This window comes from Falco naumanni, chromosome 6 (genome assembly GCF_017639655.2).
Source record: "Falco naumanni isolate bFalNau1 chromosome 6, bFalNau1.pat, whole genome shotgun sequence".
NCBI lineage: Eukaryota > Metazoa > Chordata > Aves > Falconiformes > Falconidae > Falco > Falco naumanni.
In genome coordinates this window covers 89,227,913-89,254,482 of record NC_054059.1, presented here as the reverse complement: position 1 = coordinate 89,254,482, position 26,570 = coordinate 89,227,913, and the positions used below count along the sequence as shown (strand labels likewise).

Sequence of the window (26,570 nt, the reverse complement as noted above, 5' to 3'; positions counted from 1 at the left end):
TATGTACATGTAACCCATATAAATGAGTTTATATAAATACATAATTATATTATAAAATAATATAATATAAACGCATAAATCCTTGTGCTTGTGTCCTTTCTGCTATACCTAACTGTAACAGGCTGTTGTTCATAGCGGACTGGCACAGCTTACGGCACAGAAGTAAAAAAGGGAGTGTTTGTTCCAGACTTCTGGAGTCTTGTGGAAGTCAGTGGGAATTTTGGGCAACACAAGAAAAATACAACTGTCAGCATTTTAGTCAGAAGCAAGCTGGGAGACCACACTTTCTCTTTCCTTTATGCGGGAGTCCACCAGAGAAATGCAAACTGCTTGCCAGGCAGACCAGGGCAAAACCTCTTGGGGAGACTAAAGGCTCTTCTGGGACGTCGAGCTCCGAAATAACATGATATTAACGATGAATATTCCTTCAATAGCTGCCTCGTTTCGCCCTGGGCTTGGAGAGCCGGTAGATAACCCCCTGCGGCGGGGGCTCTCCTCAGGAGCGGGGGTGTCACGACAGCACAGCAGCCGAGGCGAGCCCGATGGCACCCCCCCCCGCCGCAGCATCGTCCCCGTTTCGGCATCGATGAAACGCGAAAAGAAAGAAAATAAAAGGAACGCGGTTATTTCGGTGGGTCTGGGGGCCGCTTTCCTGTCAGGGAGCGGGGCGGCCCGTGCGGAGCGGGAAGGCCGCGGGGCCGCCGCCATGGCACCGGGGGCAGGGCGGGGCGGGAAGAGGCGGGTGGCGGGGGTGGGGGGGCCTGCTCGCTGATTGGGCGGCCGGCGGCCGCTGACGGCTTCCGGCGTGCGCGCGCGGCGGGCTGGGCGCGCGGGCGCGGGGGGGGGGCCCGGCGGCGGCTGAGGCGGCGGCGGTGGTTGTGTCTGTGTCGGTGCCGGTGTGGGGCGGCGGCGCGCAGGGATGGACACGCTGGGCAGGAAGGTGGTAGTGTGCGACAACGGCACCGGGGTGAGTCGCGCCGGGACCCGCCCTGCCGCCGGGAGAAGGTGGGGGAAGCAGGGCGAGGCCCCCCCCCCCCCCCCAACCCCCGGGCCCGGCCCCGCTTCCTGCCGGCACACCCGCGGGCCGCGCCCGGCCTGCCGCCGCCACCGGGCCCGGCCGCTCCCCCGCCGCTCCCCGCGCCAGGGCGCTGCTTGGGGCCGGCCGGGGCCCCGCCGCCAGCTCCGGCCCGCGGGCAGCCGCCGCAGGTCGGCGCGGGCCTGCGGAATGAATGGGCGGGGGGCGCTTGGCGCGGTAGGGCGCCGGTGCCGGCGGGGGCCCGTGGCTCGGTGATCCCGAAACCGGCTGAGCGGCATCTGCCGGCGGGGCTTTTCGGTGCCGGGCGCGGTGCGCGGATATTGTGCTGTGCCCCCCTGCCCCACCCCCACCCCCCCAACCTCCGCCACCCTGGTATTTTGCTGTTTTACCGTGGATCTCTTTATTGCTCTAATGACTAGAGCAAGTCTCCCTGCAGCAACGAGCTTTCACCAAAAAATATCGGGTTTCTTAAAATACCGAACTTTGGAAAAAATTCTGAATAAGCACATTATACATTGAGCAGGATGTGTCCTCTGTCCGCAGGATTATTAAGTTTTAGGGAAATGTTTGGGGTTTTTTTTTTTTAGCTACTGTCTAAAACGGAGTATCATCCTTTCATTAATACCTTCCTGACCTGCAACATGCTCATAAATTGGCATTTTTCTAAATCGAAAAAGCCCCAAAGGTTTTCTCCCCATCCTTTCACCTTTCCCACCCGCCACCAGCCTGCAGGCACCCGCTGGAAACCCCCCTTCTGTCAGTGGTACGCAGGCTTTGAAGTGCCTGGCAGGAAGTGAAAGAGATACCCACCTATGACATCTTATCTTTTTGCTTTAAAATGTATTTCCCCTCCATAATTTTGTTTAGCAATCTAGGGTTTCCTCCAGTAAAGAAGTATGTGGAGAGTTACCACAGCTTACAGCATGTAAAGATCTCTTGAATGGGAAAAAAAAAAAAAAGGTTTTTTTTTATATAAACACATGGAATAAAGAAGAAAATATTTTTTTAAAGCCCAAGAGGGAATAGCTGAGACAAAGGATGATGATGTTAAGAGATTCAGCATCCTGAATTAGAGGATTTTCCAGCTAGCATCTGAAATGATTAGCATGATTCAGGAGGAAGAGCATCGTATTTAGTAGTTCTGGGGTTTGACAGTTCTTCTCACTTTTCCTCCTGTAGCAAAATTTTTCTTTAATTGGGCTGAGGTCAGGAGATTTTGGGTGCTTTTTATGCTATTGTTTAGAAAAGGAAAGAAAAAAAGAAGGCATTTACAGTTTTTCTTCTTACAAAGGGATGTGGAAGCTTTTTTGTTGGTTTTTTTTCTTCATTGTTTAATATTCTTATTGTTAGGCCCATAATAAAAAAAAATATCTAGAGCTTCATCCTTTAACATGATCCTTTACCTAGCTATAAATCATGGAGTTGTAAAATGTTTAGTGTATTGGTAGTGACAGCAGTGTTGTGCTTTGTCCAGCCCCAGTAAGGTGAGGGGAAGAAGCAATTATTTTTACTCAGTTGCCCAAGCTGGGTTCGCAACAGAGATTCTGTACAGTGTAATGGATCTGTGTGTGCTTTGAAATCAAGAGATGTCTTGGAATGATACGTTTTTTTTCCTCTGTGAGTTGTACCAGCAGGATATAAATAACTAAGAGTGGAAGTTGCCTTCATGGTGCTGTTGCGGTGCTGAGAGGAGGGGCCTGTGTCACTTCAGCTTGTGTTGCTTTGGGTTGTCTCTGAGTAGAACAATGTGTGTATGGAAGTACCCTGGCCACTGAATTCATTGTGGGGGGGCAGCAAGGTATCAAGGAATAATTGTGAAATCAGTAAACTCAAAATATTTAGGTTGAATCGGGATAATTAAACTAGAATTGGGATAATTAATCTGGAAGAAAATTGTATTCAGTACATCTTTCGAGCCTCAGCTGCATGTTGAGATTATCAAGTAGTCCTGTATTGTCAAACCAGTGTTTTAATAATATTTTTTTCTGTTCGACAAAGCAGGGATACTTTGTCAGTGATTCCTGATACGCCATGATATGTCATACTTAAAACCATGACTGAAATTAAATCTCTTGCCAAGTGCCAGAAATGCTACATAAAAATGGAGACTATTAGAAAAATCGGGTGCAATTTTAGTTTTAGGCTTGTCTTTGCAATTCACAGTTCTTGTTATGCTGCAATAGGACTTGTATCTGGCTGCGACCAGTCTTTGAGGAAGAGGTGACTAGGAGGAAGTTCTTGCAACATGTAGTGTAGAAGAGAGGCAGGCAATGGCACCTCAAAGGTCTAAAGCATTAGAGATGAATGTTTTTATTGGTATAGTACAAATGGTAAGTCAGTTAGTGGCCCGTGAAATTGCTGTAATTATATTTCGGTGTTTTGTTCGAGAGTTGCATCGATGGAAAGAATCAAGCACGGAGACCTGATAAAAATATTAGTCTTCATTTTAAAACTTGTCACATGGCCTGTTCGTAAGCTTCCTCATTCTTTTTGTTTGAAAGAATACTTATATATACAAGTTCTTACTGTTTGATGACTCAGTAGGAAGTGAAAGAGCCGGTATAAACCACAGTGAAATGGAGAAGAAACTATATATGGTAAAACTTTGTACATACATGGTCTTGCACACAGCAGGCTAAGTAGCTATTCTTAAAACATTCTGAATGTATAGCAAATGTGTGCAAAAATGAACGGTGATGAATTCTGGGCTTTGTTACAGAGATGTGTAAATTCATTGGGGGGTGGTGGTGCTGTTTGGGATGTGGTGTATACTGAGCATTGTACTGAAATTACGTGGTGATTGTTTTAAGGGGTGTGCACAGTGAGGGATGGAAAAGAAACAAGCGAGCTATACTGAAGTTTTACTAGAGAGTTTCAAATTGAGAATGGCAGGAACAGTGTCTAGTGTCTGGCACTAGAAAAGAGAAGCTGATCCTGTTCCAAACTACGGCAGTTCATAATGTTCCATTGAAGATTTTGGAGCATCTGCTGTAAGGGATGGGAGGGAGAAGTGCCTTATGTTTCTTGTACCTCTTCAAAAATCTAAAACTCTGCAGGATCTGTTATGTGCATCTGTGTTTCTTAGGTGCACTTACCTGTTGGTAGTTTTATCGAGTCTGGTTCTTCAGCCATAATATGCAGTGTTACATCATCGCAAACCTACCGAACCAGCTGAATGTTCAGCATCATGTCAGGGAGAACGCTGCAGTGGGGATGCTCGCGTTGATGGGGAGGCTGGTGTACAAGGCTGAATTGCTCTCATCTTCACTAAATTTTGCTGTAGCCTGGAGGGGAAAATCGCAAATTTGAAGGCGGGGAGACAGAGTAAAATTCTGCCCCTTCTATCTACTGATGAATTTACCAAGCTTTGTGAAAATGTAATTTTATTTTATTTTTTTAAGGCACTCTGTTCTGGCCTGAAAGAGGTGGGGAACAGACTGTGAATGTCCAAGCTTAATCTTGCACATTGTGGTTCACAGATTAAATCTGGTTTTGATTGTGTTTTAGGCTGGTTGGAGAAATGACAATCTGTTTTTAAAATCTAGGATTTGTTAATTGCCAACATTGTTAACTTCCCAGGAAGGTGTGTCAAGGTCTTAACGCGGAAAGGGCCTGGAAGTTACTATTACAATTCAAATAGTAAGAACTTGGAATAATATTTTTGTAGATCAGCATTTTCTAGGTCAGCATACTTGTATGTGATTTTGAGAGGTATTTTTAAGGTTGGCCAAGAGGCACTTACTGATTTTGTGCAGGAGTCATTTTGGTCACTTATCTCAGTGGTTGCTGTATAAATCTTGGGGTTTATTTGCCCAGTCGGCAGGATTTAAAAGTGTGGGTATTGGAGCTTATTGAGGGGTGGGGGTGTTCCAGTAGCTTGAGTTGTAAAGGTTTGCTTGGATGTTACCGGTCATGTTACTTCTGTTGACCAACACAGTTGGTGGTGACTGGTAGGAGAGTAGCTTCATGCTGGGAGAAAAGCTGTACGCAAATGTATAGGTGTAAAGGTGCATGGGCTGCTGGGGGTGCTTATAGTTGTGCTTGGAACAGTTTATGAAACCCTGAGCTGGAGGGCAGTGGGATTATATGGGCTGTTCTGTAAACCTCCTTCTAGCTTAACCAGGTCCTGCACAATGAAATTTATAACAAGCATACCTAAATATTGTAGAAGCAACAGAAACTGTGATTGCCCTGAATACAGGAATTTGCTATGTCTGAAAAGGAGCATTTTCTTTTTTTTTTTTTTTTTTTAAATTTGGACACCATTATTTGGACCCAAGCTATGAGACATTTTGAAGGACTGAGCTGAATCGGTCCTTCAAAATGCCTCATACACTTCCTCTGGTATAAAACTTACAGTAAAGTCTTCTGGTGTATTCAGGTAGTGTGATGCAGAAATACTTGTGGCTACTCTTTGCTTTCTCATAGCAGCACTGCATTCTTGAATACACAGATAAGACCTATATAACTCCTAGGTACTTCTGGCCTTAATATAAGCAAAAGAGTTGATAAGTACTTGCTTTTTCAGAGGACTCGGACTGAAGTAGAATGAGCAAAATCAGTTGTGTACACAGTGTTATTCTTCAAGTATTCCAAACAGCTCTACAGGGAGCACTGAATGGGTGAAAGAAATGAGGGTCACAAAAAGCAAAAAAACCAAAAATCCCTTCCTCCCTGTATTAGCCCAACTTTAATTAAAATATCTCTTGGCTCTTTCCATAACTGCCTTTAAAAATTTCTTTCCAAAACAGGTGACCTTTTTACTGCAGTACAGCAGATAATTTAGAGCAACAGAAAGTGACTGTTCACGTTAGTGTAATGGCAGAATTCCCCTCAGCTGCAATTAGCTGTACTCTTTTTTTGCTGTGATAATTGTTTCAGTGGCAGTCTTCAAACCTGACTTTAGAAACTCGGTGAATGTTTTGGAAATTCTAGCAGGTGGCTTTTAATACAACCTGAAATGGGGAATTAAGCTTTGGGACAGGGTCCCAAGGAGGCTGTGAATTACCTGTCCTTGGAGGCTTCCAATGCCCAACTGGTCAAAGCCCTAAGCGACCTGGTCTGAATCCAGGGACTGCTTTGAGCCCGAGGTTGGATGAGGCAGATCCTGAGGTTCCCTCCAACCTGAGTGATCCTGCAGTGCTGTGTTACTGCTGTTACACCTAGATGGTTGAGTCATTTTGCAGATGAAAATGTGTAATGTTTAGTTTGGGGACTGCAGGATTTTGTTTTGGCATGCTGATACTGCACAGTATGCAAAGTATTAATCAAAAAAAGAGACACCTGATCTATATGAACTGTAGGCAGAATGTCAGACTGGTATGTGACCATCACAGTAGGACAGCTGAAGAGTAGAACTTGCTGATCCCCACGAGCTAAAATTGTAACTTCTTGTTGAAGTTACTTTAAAGTTCTTGTTTTACAACCAAGCTTCCTCTGGTGACTGTATATATATATATGTGTGTGTGTGTTAGGGTTTTTTCCCCCCTCAGTTAATCCTCACTGTTTTCTCAGTGAATATCCTGTTTTGGGACCCAGTGATAGAAAGCTTCCTTTTGTTCATATTTGGGTGACAAACACTCCTTCGAAAGAGTATCCTGTTTGGTGTGAACTATTATCAGCTGAGTTTTTGGTTGTGCTGTTGGCTTTGGAAGTGCTTACTGCAAAAATCCTGTCTTTATATTTAAAAGGAACTCTGTAAAATTATCAAACTGAGAAATCCATCTGAATTGCACAGACTTATCTGCTAGTTCACTGTTAAACCCTTTTTATAAAAGCATAAGATTTGAATTCACAAGGTTTTGGGTTTTTTTTTCTGATGTGTAATTTGTTATTCCGCTGTGTGCTTTAATTGAAGAGGTAATTCCATTTGGTGTCATCGGGTACTCATCATAAGGTGATCCATTGCAAAATGATGGAATTTGGGTTGCTAGAGAATTTTAGAGTTGTAGGAAATCCAAATTCAGACATTGCACTGTCTTATACCTCTCAACATACTTAGTCGTTTTAATACTGCTTCTCAAAAATGTGACAGTCTGACTCAGAAAACATTCTGGAAGATACTTTAATTCAGTTTTACAGATCTACGCATCAATTGAAATGTGTAAAATTGATTAGTAAGTATAAATCCAGATGGTTTCCAGTGGGACACATGCTCTTAAATTTGGACTTAATTTTCTACACCAGACCAGGTTTCTGTTGGTAAACAAAAGTAATGCATATTCTAATAAAATTATTTATTCCTTTTCAGTTTGTGAAATGTGGCTATGCAGGCTCAAATTTTCCAGAGCACATTTTTCCAGCTTTGGTTGGAAGACCCATTATAAGATCAACTGCAAAAGTGGGAAACATTGAAATCAAGGTAATTTTTTTTTTCATTATTATTACTTTGGACAGTTAAAAATACTTAGTGCAGGTTTTGACTTGTGTAGCATTTGGAATTGTTTTTTCGTTAATTCCCCTTTACGCTGTTTTGGTATATCCTGATTAATTTCTGTATTGGGTTTTAGCCTGTTGCAAACTACAAATTCATTAAGAGGGTGATGTAAAGCACTGGAGGCCTTCAGATAGTACAACTGAGGAGGCAGCAGGTAGGGCTTGGGTGGTTCTGGGCAAAAAGGGGCTTCAGGTGCCAGTATGTAAATGATGTCCAGATTAGAGGGCGGAAATCAGAAGTGGTTGATGTCGTTGAGCTGTGTTGTGGGATTCTGAGACAATGCTGAAGAATTGCTGGAGCTTCCAGGTCTTCCTATACTGTTTGCTTTCTACTCACAGTTGATCATCTGTGATCTTGTATGAGATGTTTAACCTTGCTTGTGTTTGCATTTCATTGTTTCTATTGTTTTTGTTTTCTTTTCTTTTTGCTGCTGATAGGTGTAGGTACTCCACATCAGTTAGAGATGGAGAAAGAGTATTCAGGCTAGTTTGTCTTGGGATGCTATTCCAAGCTTGGAATCGGGGACACACACCACTGCTTGAGAATCTTTTTCTGAAGTCCAGGGACCTGTCATTTCCCACTTTGTTTTGTAATTAGAATAACGCTTCAAATATTAGTAGTTGCTTTTGTAATACAGGCTTCAGTAAATGTCTTGGCCTTGCTGTGGTCACATCCTTCCTTCTTGCTGCTAGCTACGCATTCTCACCTTGTGCTGGTTGTACTGCTTGTGCAGACATGTGGTAAGCAGCTTCAGTGAGCTGATCCAGCTGAAAAAAAGAGTGATTTCTTTGTCAGGTGAGGTTTTGACTGCTTCACTGCACAGTGGTGCAAGCTCTGTTTTGAGAGCAAGGCAGAAGTAGAAACCTGAGGGAGAAACAGGAGGCGACGCAGAACTGTAGAAGCCCTCTCTTAGGCCAGGGAAGGTCAAGTAGAGACACACATGTATCAGCTTTCAGTTTTCCTTTCCTTGTTGCTTCTGAGCAGCAGATTAGCAAAAAAAAAAAGTATCTGCCTAGTCTTGTTCCTTATCTTCAGAACTGTATGGGCGGCAAGAAGTTCAGCTACCTGATTTCTGCTCCCTCCCTGGAAAAAGTTAGTGTCAGCAGAAGGCCGTGCTGGGAAGTCAAGAGGATGAAAGTCATCAGACCTTTCAAAAATGTGCCTTTTTTTTTTTTTTTTCTTCTTCTCTTTAATTTAATATTGCAATACTGCTTGCCTTGTGTTAGCTAGGACAAATTGGTTGAAAGGATGGAAATCTTTCCCTGTTACAGTAGATAGGAGTTTTTGTAAAGAGGGAAAACATATTCTTTTCTCTTGAAAGACTTGGGGAGAGGTGTTTCTTCAGATATCTACTTGAACTTAATGTGCCAGTTTCTTCGAGGAGGTTCTGGTAAAGTTTTATGAAAGTTACACAGTGATTTACAAGTATGAAGTCCAAGAAAAATTCTCTTGCATTAAATCTCATTGTTGAAGCAGTGTTTTCTTTCCAGCTGATCTGATACAGCCTGTCCTGCCAGTTTGGGTATCCTCTGATTATCTGATAACTTAGTTTAATATCATTACAGGTGACAGTCTTGAATTGGAAAGATTTAGCATTGGAGGTGGAAGTGGGTAATTGACATGAGATCAGTGTGAAAGAACCAGTAAACTATAATTTTGCATGCATTGCCCATCTTCTGCTTGAGCATGGATCGCATGGGTGTATCTTAGAGAGTATAAACTGTGTCTAGATTCTTCCTAGAAGTTTGCAGCGTCTGCATATAATAGCTTTTTAAGAAAGCAAGGGCATCAGGAGAGGAAATCCCTGTCACAGATACTCTGGGTATGCCAGTAGGATAATACAGTAGGAAGACTTGTTGAGTGAGTGATGTTTTTCTTCATGAGATTCTTGCAGATTTCCTAAAAAATTTAATGTATTTTAGCAGATTATTTTTATGCCAAAGTTAATTCCAGTCATTTACTGCAGGTTCTTACGGGGTAAGTTTAAAACAGAGTAAAGGAAGCTGGCAAGATCAGTTTAATTTTTCAAAACCATTCAGAAAAGCTGTCATTCCTATGAAATTCAGAACTCTGTGTGAAGTCTGGAAGCTGATCAAAACAGTGGTTGTCTTGTATCTGTTGGGTTACTGATTTCAAGTTGTTTTGCCATGCTTTCCTTCTGGATTCTTATTTCAGCCAGCAGCTGGGATATAGCTTTTTCCTCCTACTAGAGTCACCAGTTCAGAACATAAACACAAAAGTTTGGTTATTACTGGGATTATTTTGCTTAAAATTGCCACCTTAAAACTCTAAAACCAGAAGCACAGATGCTGCTCTTTGCTTTTACTGAGATACTAATCTTTGCAGCAGGTTCGGGGGATTGTTAACCCTCTGAGGAAAGCAGGGCTGATGAGTAGCTCTGACTAGGTAAAACAGGGTTTTGGGGCAGATCAGACCCAGTGACGGGCTCAGCCATAGTCCGTGTCCTACAGCTCTGCTCAGTTGCTGCCAAAGGCGGCCTGGAGAAGTCGTTTCCGTCCTCTGGGTTTGAAGTGAGGAAGAGGGCGGTGCTGGGACCAGCCTCTTTGGTACCGCCTGTCCAGAGGCAGCTGCCAGAAACTATGCGCTTTTGCTTTGACACGATTTGCAGAATAGGTAGATTTGCCCTAATGGTGCTGATAGTTACCCTGTGGCTTCTTACAGTTTAGGTGACTCAAAGTGAGTTTAATCGAAGGAGGAAAAATCTCAGTAGTAATGGAAATGGCTTTAGTATAATTTTGGACAATGTTTGTGCACGTGCACTTTATGTAGCTCATAGTGCTTCCTGGCTGCTTTGATTATCTTAGCTTCCTACCTCTGTAGCTTGCTATAGGAGAGAGTTTTGAGACACTGCTCTTACTACTGCACTTCATGGTTGCTTGTTTCCATTCTGAGAGTAGATGCTGGGATTTAAGTAAATATCTCTTATTTGATTCTTTCTGGGTATTAGTTCCATGATACGTGAGCAGATTAGCCTGCTTATAGGTGAATGCTTTTATGTTACCGTTTTCAGTTCTTGGGTATTTGAAGCGGAATTTTTAAAACAACATTTAAATTTAGCGTTTGTCAGAGCTAGCTATAGTCAAATGCTTTGTGCAGAGTCTTGTCTAGTTCAGATGAACACCTTGCCCAGGGTAAAACTCCAGTGTTACAGAATACTTATGCACAGAATCCTATTTATGAGAAGTTGGCATATATACTGGTTTTGTTTGCAACGTAAGATGCATAAGTGTGATATGCCACTGACATGTAGCAGTAGCTTCCTTTAAAGAGGTATTTTAATCTGAGATCCTGAGAATGTTAGTTTGGCCCTAACTAAACTAACTCAGACCATTTCCTGCTGTACATGCATCTCTTTTCAGCCTATTTCTACTGTGTACTTAAAATAATTTGAGAATTTCATTTAGGCCTTTTCTGACTTTCTTGCTTCTACCTTCTTTCTTCACCTTTCTTGACCTGTTGAAGTAGAATAACAAAAAGATGGTAAGTGAGGTGCCCCTGTGCTATTTGTTTACCATTTTTGCTTGATGGGACCTAGTAGCTGTTATGTTATTTTTTGATGCTATTCATTGTTTTGTCTTGTCCTACATTTTACGTTTGAATACATACTTATTTTGGACGTTGTTCATTGCTTTGGTTTACTAGCAACTAATTTATGAGAGTATTTTATGTATTGCTTCTAAATGTTACATAACCTGTAGTTTTGCAAGATACAAGAGTAACACTTAAAGATCATCTTTAACAGTAGAAACTGCTCTATTTAACATTAAAAACCATGAGTCTGAAAAACTTTCAGATTTCGGTTAGGCAAATACTACTGAGTACCAAAGTGGTGGAAACACTGGATGTCATGATACTGGTTCCTCTCTGCAAATTCAGTTGTGCTGTCCTCCTTTCTCTTCACTGACCAAGTACGCATGTCTGTTAGTGTGCTCTTGAGAACAATTGTTCAGCCCTTTAACTTTGTTTTAAGAGGATGTGAAAGTTTTGTGCAACTTTCATTGCACATTTGAATAGCGGCTTTTTCTGGGCTGTGTCCTGTTCGGCAGCATAGAGCCTCAAAAAACAATGCACAAAAAAGGCTTCTGATTCTTCTAACCAGTGGAGTTTCTGTCATCTGAAATTCTCAGGAGTAATGTGGCTGTGTGGTGGAGTTTTCATAGTATGGTTTCACTTGAGTATATTTAATTTAAAATGTTAGTCTTGACTTTTGTCTTCTGTGCAGTTGAGAACTAAGTGTGATCTACTGTGCAAGGGGAAAACAAACAAAACACTTTGTCAGTGAGAAGGGGTGGAAGAGAAATGGTTTGCTTTAAACTGTTTTCAATTAACGTCCTTTTTATATAGTCAACAGTACCTGTTTAGGTTATTTCTAACAAAGGCATTATAAACCGGGTGCCAGATTTTTTGTTGTGCATCTTTTTTCCCTAGTATTGAATAGTAGGTTGAGTAACTCTCACTTGAGAAGTTTTCTGTGCCACAGTAACTGCAAGCTGTGGTGGCATGTTTTTCTATGAAGCAGTTGGATTTTTTTCAATTAAATTGGTATTAGCATGGAAACAGTGCTGTTGGTGTCTAGAAATAAGTTCTTAGGGCAAAATACAGGCAAGTCAGTTAAGGCTTCTTTAGAAGTATGGGATGTAACAGGGAGCAAAAATAAGATGTTGCTGTGCATACTTCCTCTGGGAAATACGTGGGAAAGGAGAAGATGTGATGCTACTAATTTGAATGTGCAATGTTTGCATAACTAACTTTAATAAACAGATTGCTTAATCAGTGTGAAATGACTGGACAAACTGTGCGTTAGTTGGTTGTATTTGTGTAAGAATGTATTACTGGGATTTTTGGCTTGGGACTTTTGGCATGGTACAGACAAGGGTATATTTTTATATTTAGATGTGTCTCTTCACACCCTACTGACATAGGCAATATGTAAACCATTGTTTCTTTTAATGTCTAGTGTGGAACTCCTAATCTCTTACTTGCTTTTGCTACTGTTCGGTATGCTTATTCACCACTCATTATTCCTTTTTTGGTATTGTGCACAGAAATTTGCAACATGCATGGACAATTATTCTGCAAATCCCACCTACTACTACCCTTATGTGCTGTTTTGCATCTCAGCCCTTAGAAATTAGTATTTGATAAAGTAGTTTGGAGGTGTCAGTGGAGAAGCATCTGTACTTACAAAGATCTTTATAGTGTCTAGCTGTACCAGGGTTTATTGGTTTGTTTAAGGTAAATTGGAAAATGGAATAAATAAAGTTTATTTTGGAAAAGGTTTGGGATGGGTAAAAGCTAAATTTAAATACTACTTGAAATATATTCTACTTTTTTTCTAAGTACATAAAAATTATTCTAAAATGTGGGCATTGTTTAAGAACACAGTTTGACACAGGCTGGTGCAGTTCACTGTCATTCTTGAGGATTCTAGTGGTTAGAAAACTCTGCAAGCACTGACATGTTTCTATATTAAAATTTTACAGGATCTCATGGTTGGTGATGAAGCAAGTGAATTACGCTCGATGCTGGAAGTAAATTATCCAATGGAGAATGGCATAGTTCGGAACTGGGATGATATGAAGCACCTCTGGGATTACACGTTTGGACCAGAAAAACTTAATATCGACACAAAAAATTGTAAAATACTGCTCACAGAACCTCCCATGAATCCAACTAAAAACAGGGAGAAGATAGTGGAGGTATGTCTGTCTAGTAGAAACTGTTATATACTGTCATTGGAGCATTGCTAAGAGATTTTAACTTTTTGGAACGCCTGGTAATTGTCTGAGGCAAAGCGGTTCTGTTTTATAACCAAAACTCATCCTCAGCCGTAGTCGTGAAGGCTACTGTGCTTAAAATCAAACAAGCTGATCTCGTTCAAAAGCTATAAGCAGGCTTCTTGTCTCAAGCCATGTCACCATTAAAACACAGAATTAGAAAGATAGGTTTCTCTTCATGTAATCAAGATATATTGATTACTAGCTATTGCATGAATGTTAATTACTTTAAATGACTTGGACTTCTGTAAGCCACTAATGCTTCAGAGGAGATTGAGGCTTGAGCCAGATGATGCTTACCAGGTGGAGCAGTGTTGTTGGAGGTAGTTGAGACAAAGGTGTGATGACAACCAAATCGCTAATCTGTGACTAATGCTGGGGATTATCAATGAAAGCCTTCTAAGAAGGAAAGCCTGGTTCGTGGGTCCTCGATCTCGGAGTGCTGCCCTGGGTGGCCTGAGCCCCATCTGAACCTTGTGTTAATGTCGGTTGTCCAATATATATTGCTTAGCTGCAGTACCATGTGATGAAGACTTGATTTTGAAGAGCAGTAATGTTTGACAAGAACAAAAAGTTTAGTCTTCTGTTCTGTTTTTTTCCCCTCAAGCATCACAGGTATTTTCAGTTAATGTAAGCATTCAGTGTAACAAAAATTTAAAAACTGTGTTGTTAGAGTAGCTGATAGGGCAGGAAAAATGAATTCTTCAGTATGAAACCTTATCCATTTATCAGAACTTTGAATATGAAAGCTTGGGTATGTATATTTTTCCCCCAAAATTTGTTGTTTATTCTAATAAGAATTTACCTTAATCATTACCTGCTGACTTTTCCTTCAAAATCCTTTGTTGTCACAGCTCCAGCAGTGCTTTCTGCAATGTGGCAGTGACTGTATTTGTGCTGATCTTTTCTTTCAGTGACTTGGGATCAAGTCAAGTATAGCAAAGTGGGAAAAACTTAAGTGGAAAAAACCCAAACTGTACAATCTAAATTCAGCATTTCTTCGAAATTGTGGACATTTGGGACCTTTTACCTAAGTATTAAGTAATGCAACATCGGTAATACTGCCTATTGTATGTCAGTTAGCTGTGATGGGATAGACATAGCAGATTATTCTGGGTGGCCTCCATGTAGCAGGAACGGTTGAATTTCCCGTTCAGGCTTCTTTGCTTTTCAGCTGTCTACAACAGTGTTCTTGTTCCTGTTTTCCTGCTAAATACAAAAGGCTAGATTTTAGTTATTCTGGTACTGAGTAATTTTATACCCTAAATTGAAGAGTCTTGTATGGCTTCTGAACTCTGCTAAAATATTTGTATTGCTACATTTGCTTTTTTAAACCACTCCAGGGATTGTAGATGCTTAATCATGATCCAGAGGATTAGGAGAAACTGGAATCCATTTTTGTAAATTTAAATTTGAGTGAAACGGAGGCTTGTTGTTTCTGTTAATATTTTTAATGGATCACAGTATTATGAGGACTAGCAATATTTAGGTTTTTTACTCCAACATGTTTATACTCCTTCCATTTTTGACATATACTCTTCCTTTTCAGGGAGGCTAGCCCAGTATGAAGCAGAGGACTGAATTAAGGTTTTTCCTAAAGTCAGCAGTAAATATAATAACATCTCTGCATGTTGTGATACAATGCAGTAGCATTTTAAAAGAAAAACTTAGCCATCTGGACCATATCAAGATGATAGATAATTATATTTGCTGTACTTCATTCTACTTCCAGTAATTTTCTTTCCTCACCCCATCGCTCTGTCAAACTCGGCTACGCAGTAACAGCAGCAAGCGCTCACATGGCAGCTGTGTTGTACATGCCAAGAAAGAAACAGCACTTTTAAAATATGTATTTTACAAGACACCAGTTGCTCCTCGGCTTAGCTGGGTGTTTGCTCTTTGTTTGTCTCCAGTTACCTGATGTGTTCTCATTCTGTAATACCCTCAGGAGCAGCCAGGCTGAAGTGGCGTATCAGGTAGCTGTAAACATAGATACTCCAGCACAGTCACTTCTCCTAATCCCAACCTAGTATTCCTTATCTTTTTTTCTCTATTTTTAGTTCTTCATTTCTGTGTCCAGTTAGAACATTGCTTTATAGGTAACCCAAAAGCGGCTGTCACGAGAAGAAGAATCTTATCAGGAGAGCATCCTGCTCAGTGTTTACATCATAAGATTTGTTAACATGTATGTCCCGTGCCGGGGCAATTCTGGTGTCAAATAGAACAGACCTAAATGTCTGTCTTTCAAGAAAACCCCTCAAAGGCCTGCATATAGGTTATAGAAGGGTTTTGCAGTGGCTTCTAGGGTTTAGTACAATGTGTGAAGGCACTAACTAATGCCATTTGAATATTTGTTTTGTTGTATGAAGATGATAATTTAGATTATTCTGAAATTAGGTTTTTGTCTTGTAAGCTCTCTGGTGGTTTGAAAGAAAACTCATCCACTGGAATAGTGCTGGTTTTAGACAGTGGCTACTCAAACGGGATCTGAGTTGCTGCCCTTCCAACTGTTCCTCTTCTGGCAGACAGTTCTGCTTCTTGTTTCTGAAGGTATTGCATATGTGCTCCGGAGTGGCCATTGCAGGGAAGTTACTAGCCAGCCTGTGATTTCTTGTTCATTCTTACCCTGCGCACCTGACTACTGTATTAAATTTCCTTTTATATTATCCAGTCCACATTGAGGGGTCGTAAAATCCCAAAGCGTGATGTTCTCAGGGCAGGGAGCTCTGCAGCTCACCCTCTCTGTGTTCCTTTCTGCTTGGCTTCTGCGATACTGTGTGCTCACAGCAAGTATCCCGAGAAAGGCGGCATCAATCTTCCCAGGGGTTTTGCCGTGTGCTCAGTACAGCTATGAAAAAATGAACTTGACTTTGCAAGGATCAGGTTTTTGATATGGGCCAGCTGTTTAAGATCACACTATTCTAACAGAAGGTTCTTTAAATAGTTCAGAATTCTAAAATTGTCAGGCATCAGCTTTCTTTCTTGAAAAATATTTAGATATCTTTTACTTGAGCTGTGGGAGTACTTAGGATTTAATCAGCTTCTAATCCTAGAAGTTGCAAAGTGCTCAGGGGGCTGCAGAATAGCAAAAGCAAAACTTCTGTTAATGTGCTGGAGAAATCAGAGTTCATCTGTTTTTCCTGGTAAAGCATTTTGAGGGGAAAACTGCTGTACAGTATGATTTGTTTACTTGGCCTTCTTTGTGTTTATAAAGAAGACAAGATCCTGTAAACTCTGCATGCTTTCCTCACTGAAGCTAGCGTGGTGGTTAGGGGAAGCTGGCCTACAAGGCAGGCAGGCACTTTGCATGTTGCAGTAAGAGTTCTGCAAACCTGTGGTTTTCTGTATGTAGCAACAGAGTTCATCCTACCTGTACTATTTCACTCGTAGTGGATTTTGCACTAATTCTGGAAGTTTTTCATCAGTTGTGCTTTAAAGAAGGAGAGAAGGTGGCCCAGATGCAAAGGGCAATCTTGATGCTGGGCTTTATTCTAGACCCATATGTGTAGGCGTCTGTTTGGTCTTTACTTGACATAGTCTGTGGTTGTACAAAGTCTGTAGGGCTTGATATGAGGAATAAAAAACCAAAACCCCAGAACTTCATTAGATAGAGCATACACCTTTAACAAACATTTCATTCCCAAGTCGCACTTCAGTAATGAAGTACTTGGCTGGTCTACAAGGACTGCCTCCCACTCATTAAAGCACTTTGGAAAACAGCTTAGTAAAGCTGCAGAAATTGGTGTGTGGGTTTCACTTTCATTGCTAAACGGATCTGGAATATTTCATGTGGCTTGTCTTGTGTGAACAGGTAAGATGTGAAGCTGAATGTGCTACTTTCTGCCAGAAAGTAGGTAGGTTTCTAATATTTGTGTAGAATCTGCATGATGAAGTTACTTGGAAAGTGATTTTGATTAGCAAAAGTACGGAATTATAGAAATAGTTTTCAAACATCTGTGAAATTTTTCTTAATTATTTGGCCTGTTCTGGACGTTAATTTTTGCCTTCATCTTACAGGTTATGTTTGAGACATACCAGTTTTCTGGGGTGTATGTAGCCATTCAGGCTGTTCTTACTTTGTATGCTCAAGGTAGGCAAAGATAACTTAAAATCTGTTTAGTTTGTAAATGTGTTGCTGAGCCAAAGTACTAATATGGTATTAATGAGTCTTGGGCTTAATTCGACGCTGCTGTAAGTAAGTTCGGCTCTGACTTAGGGGCCTGCTTTTTGTTTTGAGGAGCTATTGGTAGGTACCACTGTCGGTGTTGTTTTCATGAACCAACTGTGGTGACATGCTTGTAAATGCAAAAACCTGGTTTATCAAAATTATTGTTGTTCCAGGGTGTAGTCATTTAGCCTTTGGCATCAAGTCTTAATGATATGCTTTTGATTTTCTGATAAAGGAAAAATTCATTACCATAAGTGAATTTCCAGATGACTAGGTGACTTTGGCATTATTTTCAGGTTTAAAAAAAAAAATTAAAAATTTGATTATTTTGCTGTAGATAAACTAGAATAAATCATCCTCAGCCTGAGGAGAAAATTACAGATTCACTGAACTCAATAGAATTTCTACCACAGACTGCAATCCATCTAGGACTTTAAGAAGCTACTCAAGCACATCAGTTCTGATAACATGACTCTTTACATCTGTTTACTACTGGCTTGGTGTATTTAGCTGTCACATAGCAGGACATAAATACCCTTGCCCATTAACATGTCACCATAGTTTCTGTGTCCAAAAGCAAAAGTGACGGGCTACTGGAAGGGTGGTTCTGTTACGCAATCATTAAAACTAGTTGAACCAAAATGGCTTTTGCAGACCTGGATATTACTTTTATTTGCTGTGATCTGTGCTGTTATTGTTTTGTTTGTTTGTTTGTTTTCTCCCCCCCCCCCCCCCCCCCCCCCCCCCCTTGGTTTTTCTTTGGTTTGATTCCTTATAGATATTTGACTAACACATAAGTCTTAAATTCTGTTGTTAATTGTGCGTGCATTTTACTGAATAGTGGTCAAATACTGTGTGAATAAAAAAAGTGAAATAACTTAGATCAGTCCAGTGTTTCTACGTACTGTCATCTAAAACAAAGTTGAAGACCTTCCAAAGATATAAAAAACAAGTAGCACATAAATAGAACGTTTGCCTTTGAAAATAAAAAAAGCCCTTTAAAACATCCTACTTATTTATATTACATTAAACATTAAAGTATTGGCTAAAATTACATAGAGATGTGCCTTGCTGCAGTGCACCACATTTTGTTGCTGCTGTTAAAACTCTCTTAAGACTAATTGTTGCTTTTACCTGGAATTCTGTGTGCTCATGTACCTTTTAAAGGCAAAGAGGTTTAAATATCAAAACCTAGTCCTAATTAGGAAATTCTTTAGCAATTCCTCACAGCAGTCTTTGGAGTTCGGTGTAGTCCCTTGTGACGGACTACTTCCTTCCTTACTGCGTGTGTTCAGTTGTGAGACTTGTGTTTACATAGTAGTTACTCCAATTCGCTAAGAAATCTAAAGATCTGATCACACAGCTGAACCAAGGTGTGTTCTTTGATTTGTTAGGGGCAAATAACCGATTTGTTGGCCTTCTGTTTACAAAGCTTGAGCAAACTACGGTAGCCAAACCAATGCACCTTGCCCATTACATGTTAAATGGCCCTTCATTATATTAATGTCTCCCCTTAAAATATATTATCTTGCTTTAGGTAGCTTGTGAGAAACTATAAAACTGTTTTCTAATCAACTTTCATCATTAATTCTGCTTCTTATTTTGTAAGCAAAGTATAGAAATTTCTCTTTATACATGCCTATGATATCTCAGTTTGGTACACCTTGGAAGTAATGGTTCTATGGTAAACTTTTTTCACTGGAGTTAACCTCTCTAGCCTATGAAAGTGAATCTGATTCAGCCTAACACTGTTTCTGTGGGGAAGAAAGTTAGATGTGTTCTGTATAGTCCAAATATTCTCTACCTTATGAAAGCATTGTCTTGTTTTTTGAATACCAGTCAAAATGAACAAGTCCTAATAATTGTAACCAGGTAAACTTGTGGCCTGATTACCTTTAATACTTCTTTATATGTAAGAAATTAACATAAGGTTGCACATACACAGCTGAATCTGAGGAGGAATTTGTGCCCCAGCAAGCATTTAATGATCTTAGATATTCTCTTTAATTAGAGTGCAATTTAAGATGTCAAAACACCAGATAAATTTATGAACAGTGGAGTTATACGCATCTAGGAAAAAGTAGCGGTCATACTTCTAAAAAGTGTATATGAAAACATTTGTTACTATGAAAACCTTAAGTTTAAAATCCAGCTGAGTGGAAATAACTGAATTTTAAATTGTGACTATTTTTCCCAAAAGGATGACTGGAGGAAACAGGTTGTGTTAAGATTACAATGAAAAATCCTATCTTAAACTTGCTACTATTCTGCTCTCTGTGTGGAGGTGCTAATAACAGTTGTACCTTCTCCCCTCCCTCCCCATCCTTTAGGCTTGTTGACTGGTGTTGTTGTGGACTCTGGAGATGGTGTAACTCATATTTGCCCAGTTTATGAAGGCTTCTCTCTCCCTCATCTCACCAGGCGGTTAGATATCGCTGGGAGGGACATCACTAGGTACCTCATTAAGGTAAGCTGGAAAGAATACTTAAGGTTGTGTCTGGTATCTGGGGTACATTGGTTCAAGTTAAAATCCCTGGATAGCAAGAAACCTGTAGTTTTCCCTTTATTATTCATAGGTCAATTACATAACTCCCGTATGCTCTGTATTGCTTCAATCTGTCCTTATGTTTCCTCATCTAAATCACATTGATGTTATTAATGTTATTCAGAGACTTCACATTTTCTTAGTGGCGTTCTTGTAGGCATATTTAGGAAGGACAAGCTTAAAAGCTGGCTTTCTTGGTACATGAAATAAAACCAAAATTTTGTTCTGTTGGTTCTACTTGTGTATTTTCTCAAGGACCTTTTCTTACAGTGTGGAAAATAGTGCAGCGATTCTTCCCTGATTAGTAAATAAGACAGTATGTTTTATAGACTGATTGAGTGGTTTTTTTTTTTTAATATAAGCAGCGTTCTGGATTGACAGCTCTTAAGGCTGAACAGGAATAGTGGAGTGTTCTGAAGTGAAGTCCTAAATATAAGAATTATTTTGGTTATCTTTCACTTTGTAATGGTTATACTGAAGGTTGTAATGACAAAGAAAATTTCCCACTTGCAGTAATGCTGCTGCTATTCTACTTTCTGGTAGTAATGGATACACTGTGACAGATTTGACTTAATACTAAATTTGCAGTTAAAAAAGGGAGATGAACTATTAAAGATAGTGTTTGATTGTACCCATGTACTGATAGAGAGATCTGGACTGTTCTTCTCATTTACCGCTCACCTGATGTGTCCCCTCTAGCTCCTCTTGCTGCGAGGATATGCTTTCAACCACTCTGCTGATTTCGAGACTGTTCGCATGATCAAGGAAAAGCTATGTTATGTGGGCTACAACATTGAACAGGAACAGAAACTGGCGTTAGAGACCACAGTACTAGTTGAATCCTACACGGTGAGTGTTTTGAGACCGCTTTGCTTGTCCTAAACTTCATAGGTTTACATTCAGGTAGCATTTAGCTTTGGTTCCTTCTGAATTCTTCTTGGCAGTAGCTCATTTCCCAGACACAGGAGTCTGTGGAATCAGATTACTGGGTTCTGGGAAAACTTTTAAAAGCTTTTTCTTTCTTTCCAGATTTTCCATAAAACTTTTATTCATTTTTGTCACTGTAGATCCTTGAAATGTGAATGTTATAGAACTGCAACTTGTAGAGAAAGTGGAGTTACTCTTGCATGTCAGATTTTCAGCTTCATCTATTTAGCAGTGACACATGAGAGACTGATATCTGGTGACAAGAACGGTAAATGGGCTCTTAGTGGAAACTTCCTGTGATCACACATGGAAGAAAAGAACTTGCAGGAAAGCATTACTCTTGCTCTAAGATTATCTTTTAAATCAATATTAGGAGCTATATTGCAAGGAGATGTTTGGTATGTCAGTATCGATGTATCTGGTCCCTGACGTCTCTAATTGAATTGCATAATGATTGGAGGATTTTCTTCTTTCAGTAGTACTGAATGACTTCTTGCACTGGTGACAATTATCAACAATTTCCTGTTTTAAAACATAAGGGAACAATGTAGGTCATTTCCTCTTGGTTTGTTTAGTATCCCAGTGGCTAAAAGTAATCTTCTAAACGGGTGTTTTTTCTTCACTAGCTCCCAGATGGCAGGATTATCAAAGTCGGTGGAGAACGGTTTGAGGCACCGGAGGCTCTCTTCCAGCCTCACTTAATCAATGTCGAGGGGGTTGGTGTGGCTGAATTGCTGTTCAACACCATCCAGGCTGCTGACATAGACACCAGGTAAGAGCAGAACACGTAAAATCCCTCTGCCGGGGTGCAGGGGTGACGTGAGAACCGCATTCAAACAGAGGGACACCTTCCGCTTTCGGGACGAGTGTGTGTGCTGCTGAGGGAGGGCACGTACTGGCAGCGGGGCTCGGTCTGAGATACTGGAGCTTAACGGGTTGTCTGGAAACTTGATTATTTTGGTATGAATGAGCCAGGGTAAAATCTTGAAAGCACAATATTTTTCTTACTGCTACTTTCTGGGATGGCTGGCAAAGCATCAGCAAGTCTGCCAAGCTTGCGCGGAGTCTGTCCTTGTGTAGTGACCGTTGTTCGGGGTTGTATCTACTCCCCTGGATGTGCAGGTACCTGCTCATGCTACAGCATTTTCTATATGACACTAGAAAGAATTTTTTGTGTGTGTGTGTTTTTTTTTTTTTTGTCAGATCTGAATTCTACAAGCACATTGTGCTGTCTGGAGGGTCCACCATGTACCCCGGGCTGCCTTCGCGACTGGAGCGGGAACTTAAACAGCTCTACCTGGAGCGAGTGCTGAAAGGAGATGTGGAGAAGCTTTCGGTAGGTGGCGAGTGCTGCTGGGTGCGGGGCAGAGGTTTGTCCTCGGTCCCCGCTAGAGGGACCCAAGCAGTCAGAAATGGCAGGAGCTGCGGGTGGCCCGCCGCGCAGCTGGCAAAATCGCGGCCTCTGTTCTTCACACGCCCCACTCCGTTTCGGGTAGGTGGCTTGTGTGGACACGCTTGCAATGAAGCCACCTTGTAGCCCCTGCTAACAGCAAGTAATTCCTGAAGGCCTGAGTGAGTTTGCATGTAAAACAGGCTGATAAATGCTAGGGCAAAACTTGTAGTGGAGGTTGAGCAAAGCTAATGAGTTTTGGTGCCTTAAAGTCATCATTGAGCAAAAAATAATATATTTTTTTCTCAGTCTGTGAAAGTTTTGGTTAGTGCTATAAGCGAAATACTCAAGAGGCTAGATTTCTCACACACCTTCAAGTGGAATAAATTTCCCTTGTTCGTTGGTTGCTGTCATAGACAACAGCCGCATGTTAGGTGGTGACACTGCATCGTGATGCTCTCTGCTTTTCGAGGAGGTGGTATTTACAGAGAGAATTCCTTGAGTGGTGTTTCTAATGCTGAACTGAATTGAACTTCTCTGGTTCTTAATGCAGTGTTCTCTAAGCATCTTGTGCAGCTATGTGAAGTGACTCAATTGTACAGAATGTTTGAAGTCTAAGAGTGTTTCACACATAGCTTTGACTGTACTCGGTTTTGCTCTTGAAGTCAGAGCTTTAGCATTGAAGGACTGAAGGGAATATTAATTAGTAAAGCTGGTCTAGATTGTGTAAATTTAAAATCTGTTCCATCTGCCCTTCTAAAACTTGATGTAATTCTAAAATAATTTGTTATTTGATGATCTAGTAACTTCTGATAATTTTAGCTATCGAAGCTTAGGGACTCTTCACCATGTTCGTGAAATGCAAAAATATGGTCTTTAATTTTGTATTCTGACTCCTGGGCTTTTTGTGGATACACTGAAAGTATAATTTTGGGGGAAGTGTCAATAGCTGTCTCCAACTCCCAGTGCAAAGTAGTTATTTTACTTTGGTTGCGCAAGCTGGAAGCTCACGCAGAGCACCCTATGCTAGCCCGTCAGGTTTCTTTGGTTGCATTTTTCTCACTAAACAGTTTCCATTTTGCTGTTCTGGTGGAAAGCACAATTGTATTTTGAAAGGCTTTGTTTCAGGTATCCTAGTAACAGTTTCTTACCTCTTTCTTAGAAATTTAAAATCCGAATTGAAGATCCACCTCGTCGAAAGCACATGGTGTTTTTGGGTGGCGCAGTTCTAGCGGACATCATGAAAGACAAAGACAACTTCTGGATGACCCGACAAGAATACCAAGAAAAGGGAGTGCGTGTGCTGGAGAAGCTTGGTGTGACTGTTCGATAAATCCCAAAGCTTGTTCCCATCACATGTCTAAAGCTTTTTTCTTTCATTGCCAATCTCTGAACTCACTCAGCTACATGCTATGGAAAGGCCTGTCTGTGGCCTTTTGACCCAAAGGTCAGGTTTTGTTCTGGTTTCTTGGGGTAGCTTTTGTTAAATGTTTCTTAATGTGGCTAAATTTGACTATTAAATTTGACCACGTCCCTGCAAACAAAACAGAGCAAGAGCAGCCTGTCTACTTCATTGTTCCTTCCCAGTAGGCAATTGGGTAATTCTGGTAGGCTTTTTCTTCTGGGTTTATTGCTGTAGTACCGCTAGCTTTTGTCTCTAGTTCACAAGGGGTTGTGTGCCTTTTTTAGCATAAGAAAACCTTTAAACAGGAGTTTTTGCTATTGGATCATTGTGGTGGTTATCTTTGCATCTTTTTGCCTCTCTCTACATTAAGATTATTTTTTCTTTCCTGCAATTAGGAGTTTTGATTAAACATTGTTAGAAACTAGTTGAACTAGCTGGAATGGCTTTAACACACTGTTTCAATGTAATGTGGTTCCACGCGCACTGCTGCCTAAACTGGCTTCTGAGGTGGTTTATCCTTAAAGGTGGTGGTGAGGCTTTCATACTGTATTTCTCAAAGTGGGCATGTACACAGTTGCCACAAACAGAGAAAGACCTGATGCTCTGGCAAACCTAAATGTGTGGCCTTAGGTGTCTGTTTTTTCTGGAGGGAGGGGACAGGTTTGAGCTGTGTTGCTTTTCTGTTAAAGGACAGCTGGGGGTCAGTCTGACCAAAAATGCCTCTTTTTATAGTTAAATTTTGGTACCATGTTGTCTCCGCATAGGGAGCAAGAATGTTAAATTAGCTATTCTGTAATTGTTGAGAAACTTAGTTGTGCTGAGACAGGAGCCTCTAAACTTCTGAAGATATTTAATACTTTCAGAAATGCTTATGAAAACTGTAACTATAGATATTAAACCCCCCAAAACTAAGTTTTAAAAGTCTGGTGTTTTAAGTGCTTATATGTCCATCAGAAGCACTTCCATTAAACTTTACAAATATAATAACCTAGTGCCAAGTAGTTACTGCAAGTGAATATTTTGATGACCAGTGTTTATTGCAGCAAGCAGATATTTATAAACAACCACTGGCAGTAGGTTATAAAGAATGACCTATATTTGTTCGAGTTAAAAATAACATTGGAATATGAGATGTTGTCGGTTGGTAAATATCCACAATTCATTTTGTCCAGTCTTGATTTTTGATACTTAATGTGGGATGGGGAAGGAAGTGAAAACCAGTGATGAAAATGAAAATGCTGTTTCCAGAAAGTGCATTAAAGCTGAGTTGTTCTGAAAAATAGAAGTTGTCCTAGTAATTATCAGCTATCTTCTGTGAGTATAGTTGCCTCTGTTTTCTTCCTACTAGCAGACTGGTAACTGACTTTGCAATAAAATCTGCCTTACATAAAGCATAGCAAAACCTGCTTGCGTACAAATGCCAGTTAGACTTAGTTCTACTTTGCTTTTCATGGAAATACTGTATCACTTCTTACTGGTTTTCCAAGCCTACCATAACATTTAAGCATGAGGAAGTTATGTGCTTTTGACTTCCCAACCTTGGAATGTACAAGACACTCTTTCATATACTTGCCATTTGTCTACATCTTTACGTTAATAATTGACCCCAGGGACATGGAAATATTAAACTTCCTTGGATTCTTAAAATTTGCTTTCTTTCTAAATCGAGCAGCTTCCTTTTGGCTGAGCGAGCCAAGCAGGCAGAAACAGTGTCTGCATTTCTTTAATAACAAGACAGTCGCTATAGTATTGCTAGTAATGACCATTTAATTATAGGTGGGTGGGGTTTTTTGCAGCTATATTTACTCTTAACTTGAACAATATGAATTTACAGGCATGCCGGTCATGCCTCAGTGCATGCACTTAAGCAGTTACTAGATTTTTGGGGACGTGAATGTAAGGGGTACTCGTAGTCTTCTGAGCATTTAATACTACTTCTGAGTAGTCTACTGAATTCCTGTAGTCTTCTGAGCATTTAATACACAGACTTAAAAATGCTGTGGGCTTGCTTTAGAGCTGTGGTTTCTCATGTCACTGTCTCTGGGCTTTTCGGACAGCATCAAGAATCATGGAAATAAACCAAAGAATGACTTAAAAACCTTTTTTGAATGACAATCTGTCATGTGATTTTTCAAATCTAAACCTTGACCATGCAACCCCTTTTCTTAACCATCTTCTCCCCTGTTCATTGGCTTCGGTGAGGTACGTGCACGTTTGAGTAAAGGTTCTGGAATTTGGCCCTTTCGCTAGAGAACTTTGCAGCACCGTGAGTAATAAATGTCAGTTGATTGTGCGGAATCTTGGGTTTCCATGGAAACTGTGTATATATATTAAAAAAAAAGGCGACTAGCATTTTAAATTACAGCTATCATGGATTCGGAAGAATGCATATGTAATCCAAATACTGAATGGGGTGTTCCAGTTGTGCTTGGTGTGGTGCTTCGTGTGTGTTTGCGCACACTTGAGAGTGTGTGTGTGTGTGTTCTCTCAGCTGACAGCTTCGGTATTGCTATGAAAGCAATCTGGTTTTAAAGTTTTGGGGTTTTTTTGAAGACCAAATAACTGAGTTGTATTTGCAATATGCTTCAGCTCTTATAAAATTAGAATAGAAGATGCCGCGTCAGTTGTAAGTTTTTTGGGAACATCCTATTTTTAATGTCAAGCTGCTTCAAACCCCTCCCCCCCCCCCCCCCCCCCCCCCCCCAGTGTTCTAGGATGTTAACCAATGTAACACAAATGGCTTTTTATACAGTTCTGAATAATGTTAACACACAACACTGGTTGAGACCATGGATGGAAATAAACATCTATTTAAATTGACAGGTCTTTTCAATACGAAAATAAAATCAGATTTTTTTCAAAGTA

At 40.6% G+C, this 26,570-nt stretch overlaps 1 protein-coding gene across 2 annotated transcripts; it reads left to right on the top strand.

Annotated features, from left to right (window-relative positions):
- The first annotated feature begins 816 nt into the window (after positions 1–816).
- ACTR2 (actin related protein 2) lies at positions 817–26,570 on the top strand. 2 transcript variants are annotated; one of them, XM_040598142.1, is made up of 9 exons: positions 817–967; positions 7,287–7,397; positions 12,977–13,192; positions 17,288–17,360; positions 19,769–19,905; positions 20,683–20,832; positions 21,537–21,682; positions 22,114–22,246; positions 23,463–26,570. In XM_040598142.1, exons 1-9 carry the CDS (start codon positions 920–922, stop codon positions 23,631–23,633), a joined length of 1,185 nt encoding a protein of 394 aa, XP_040454076.1. In that variant the 5' UTR covers positions 817–919; the 3' UTR covers positions 23,634–26,570. The 2 variants fall into 2 exon arrangements, with proteins under 2 accessions (XP_040454076.1, XP_040454077.1); XM_040598143.1 differs by having other exon boundaries at positions 828–1,005.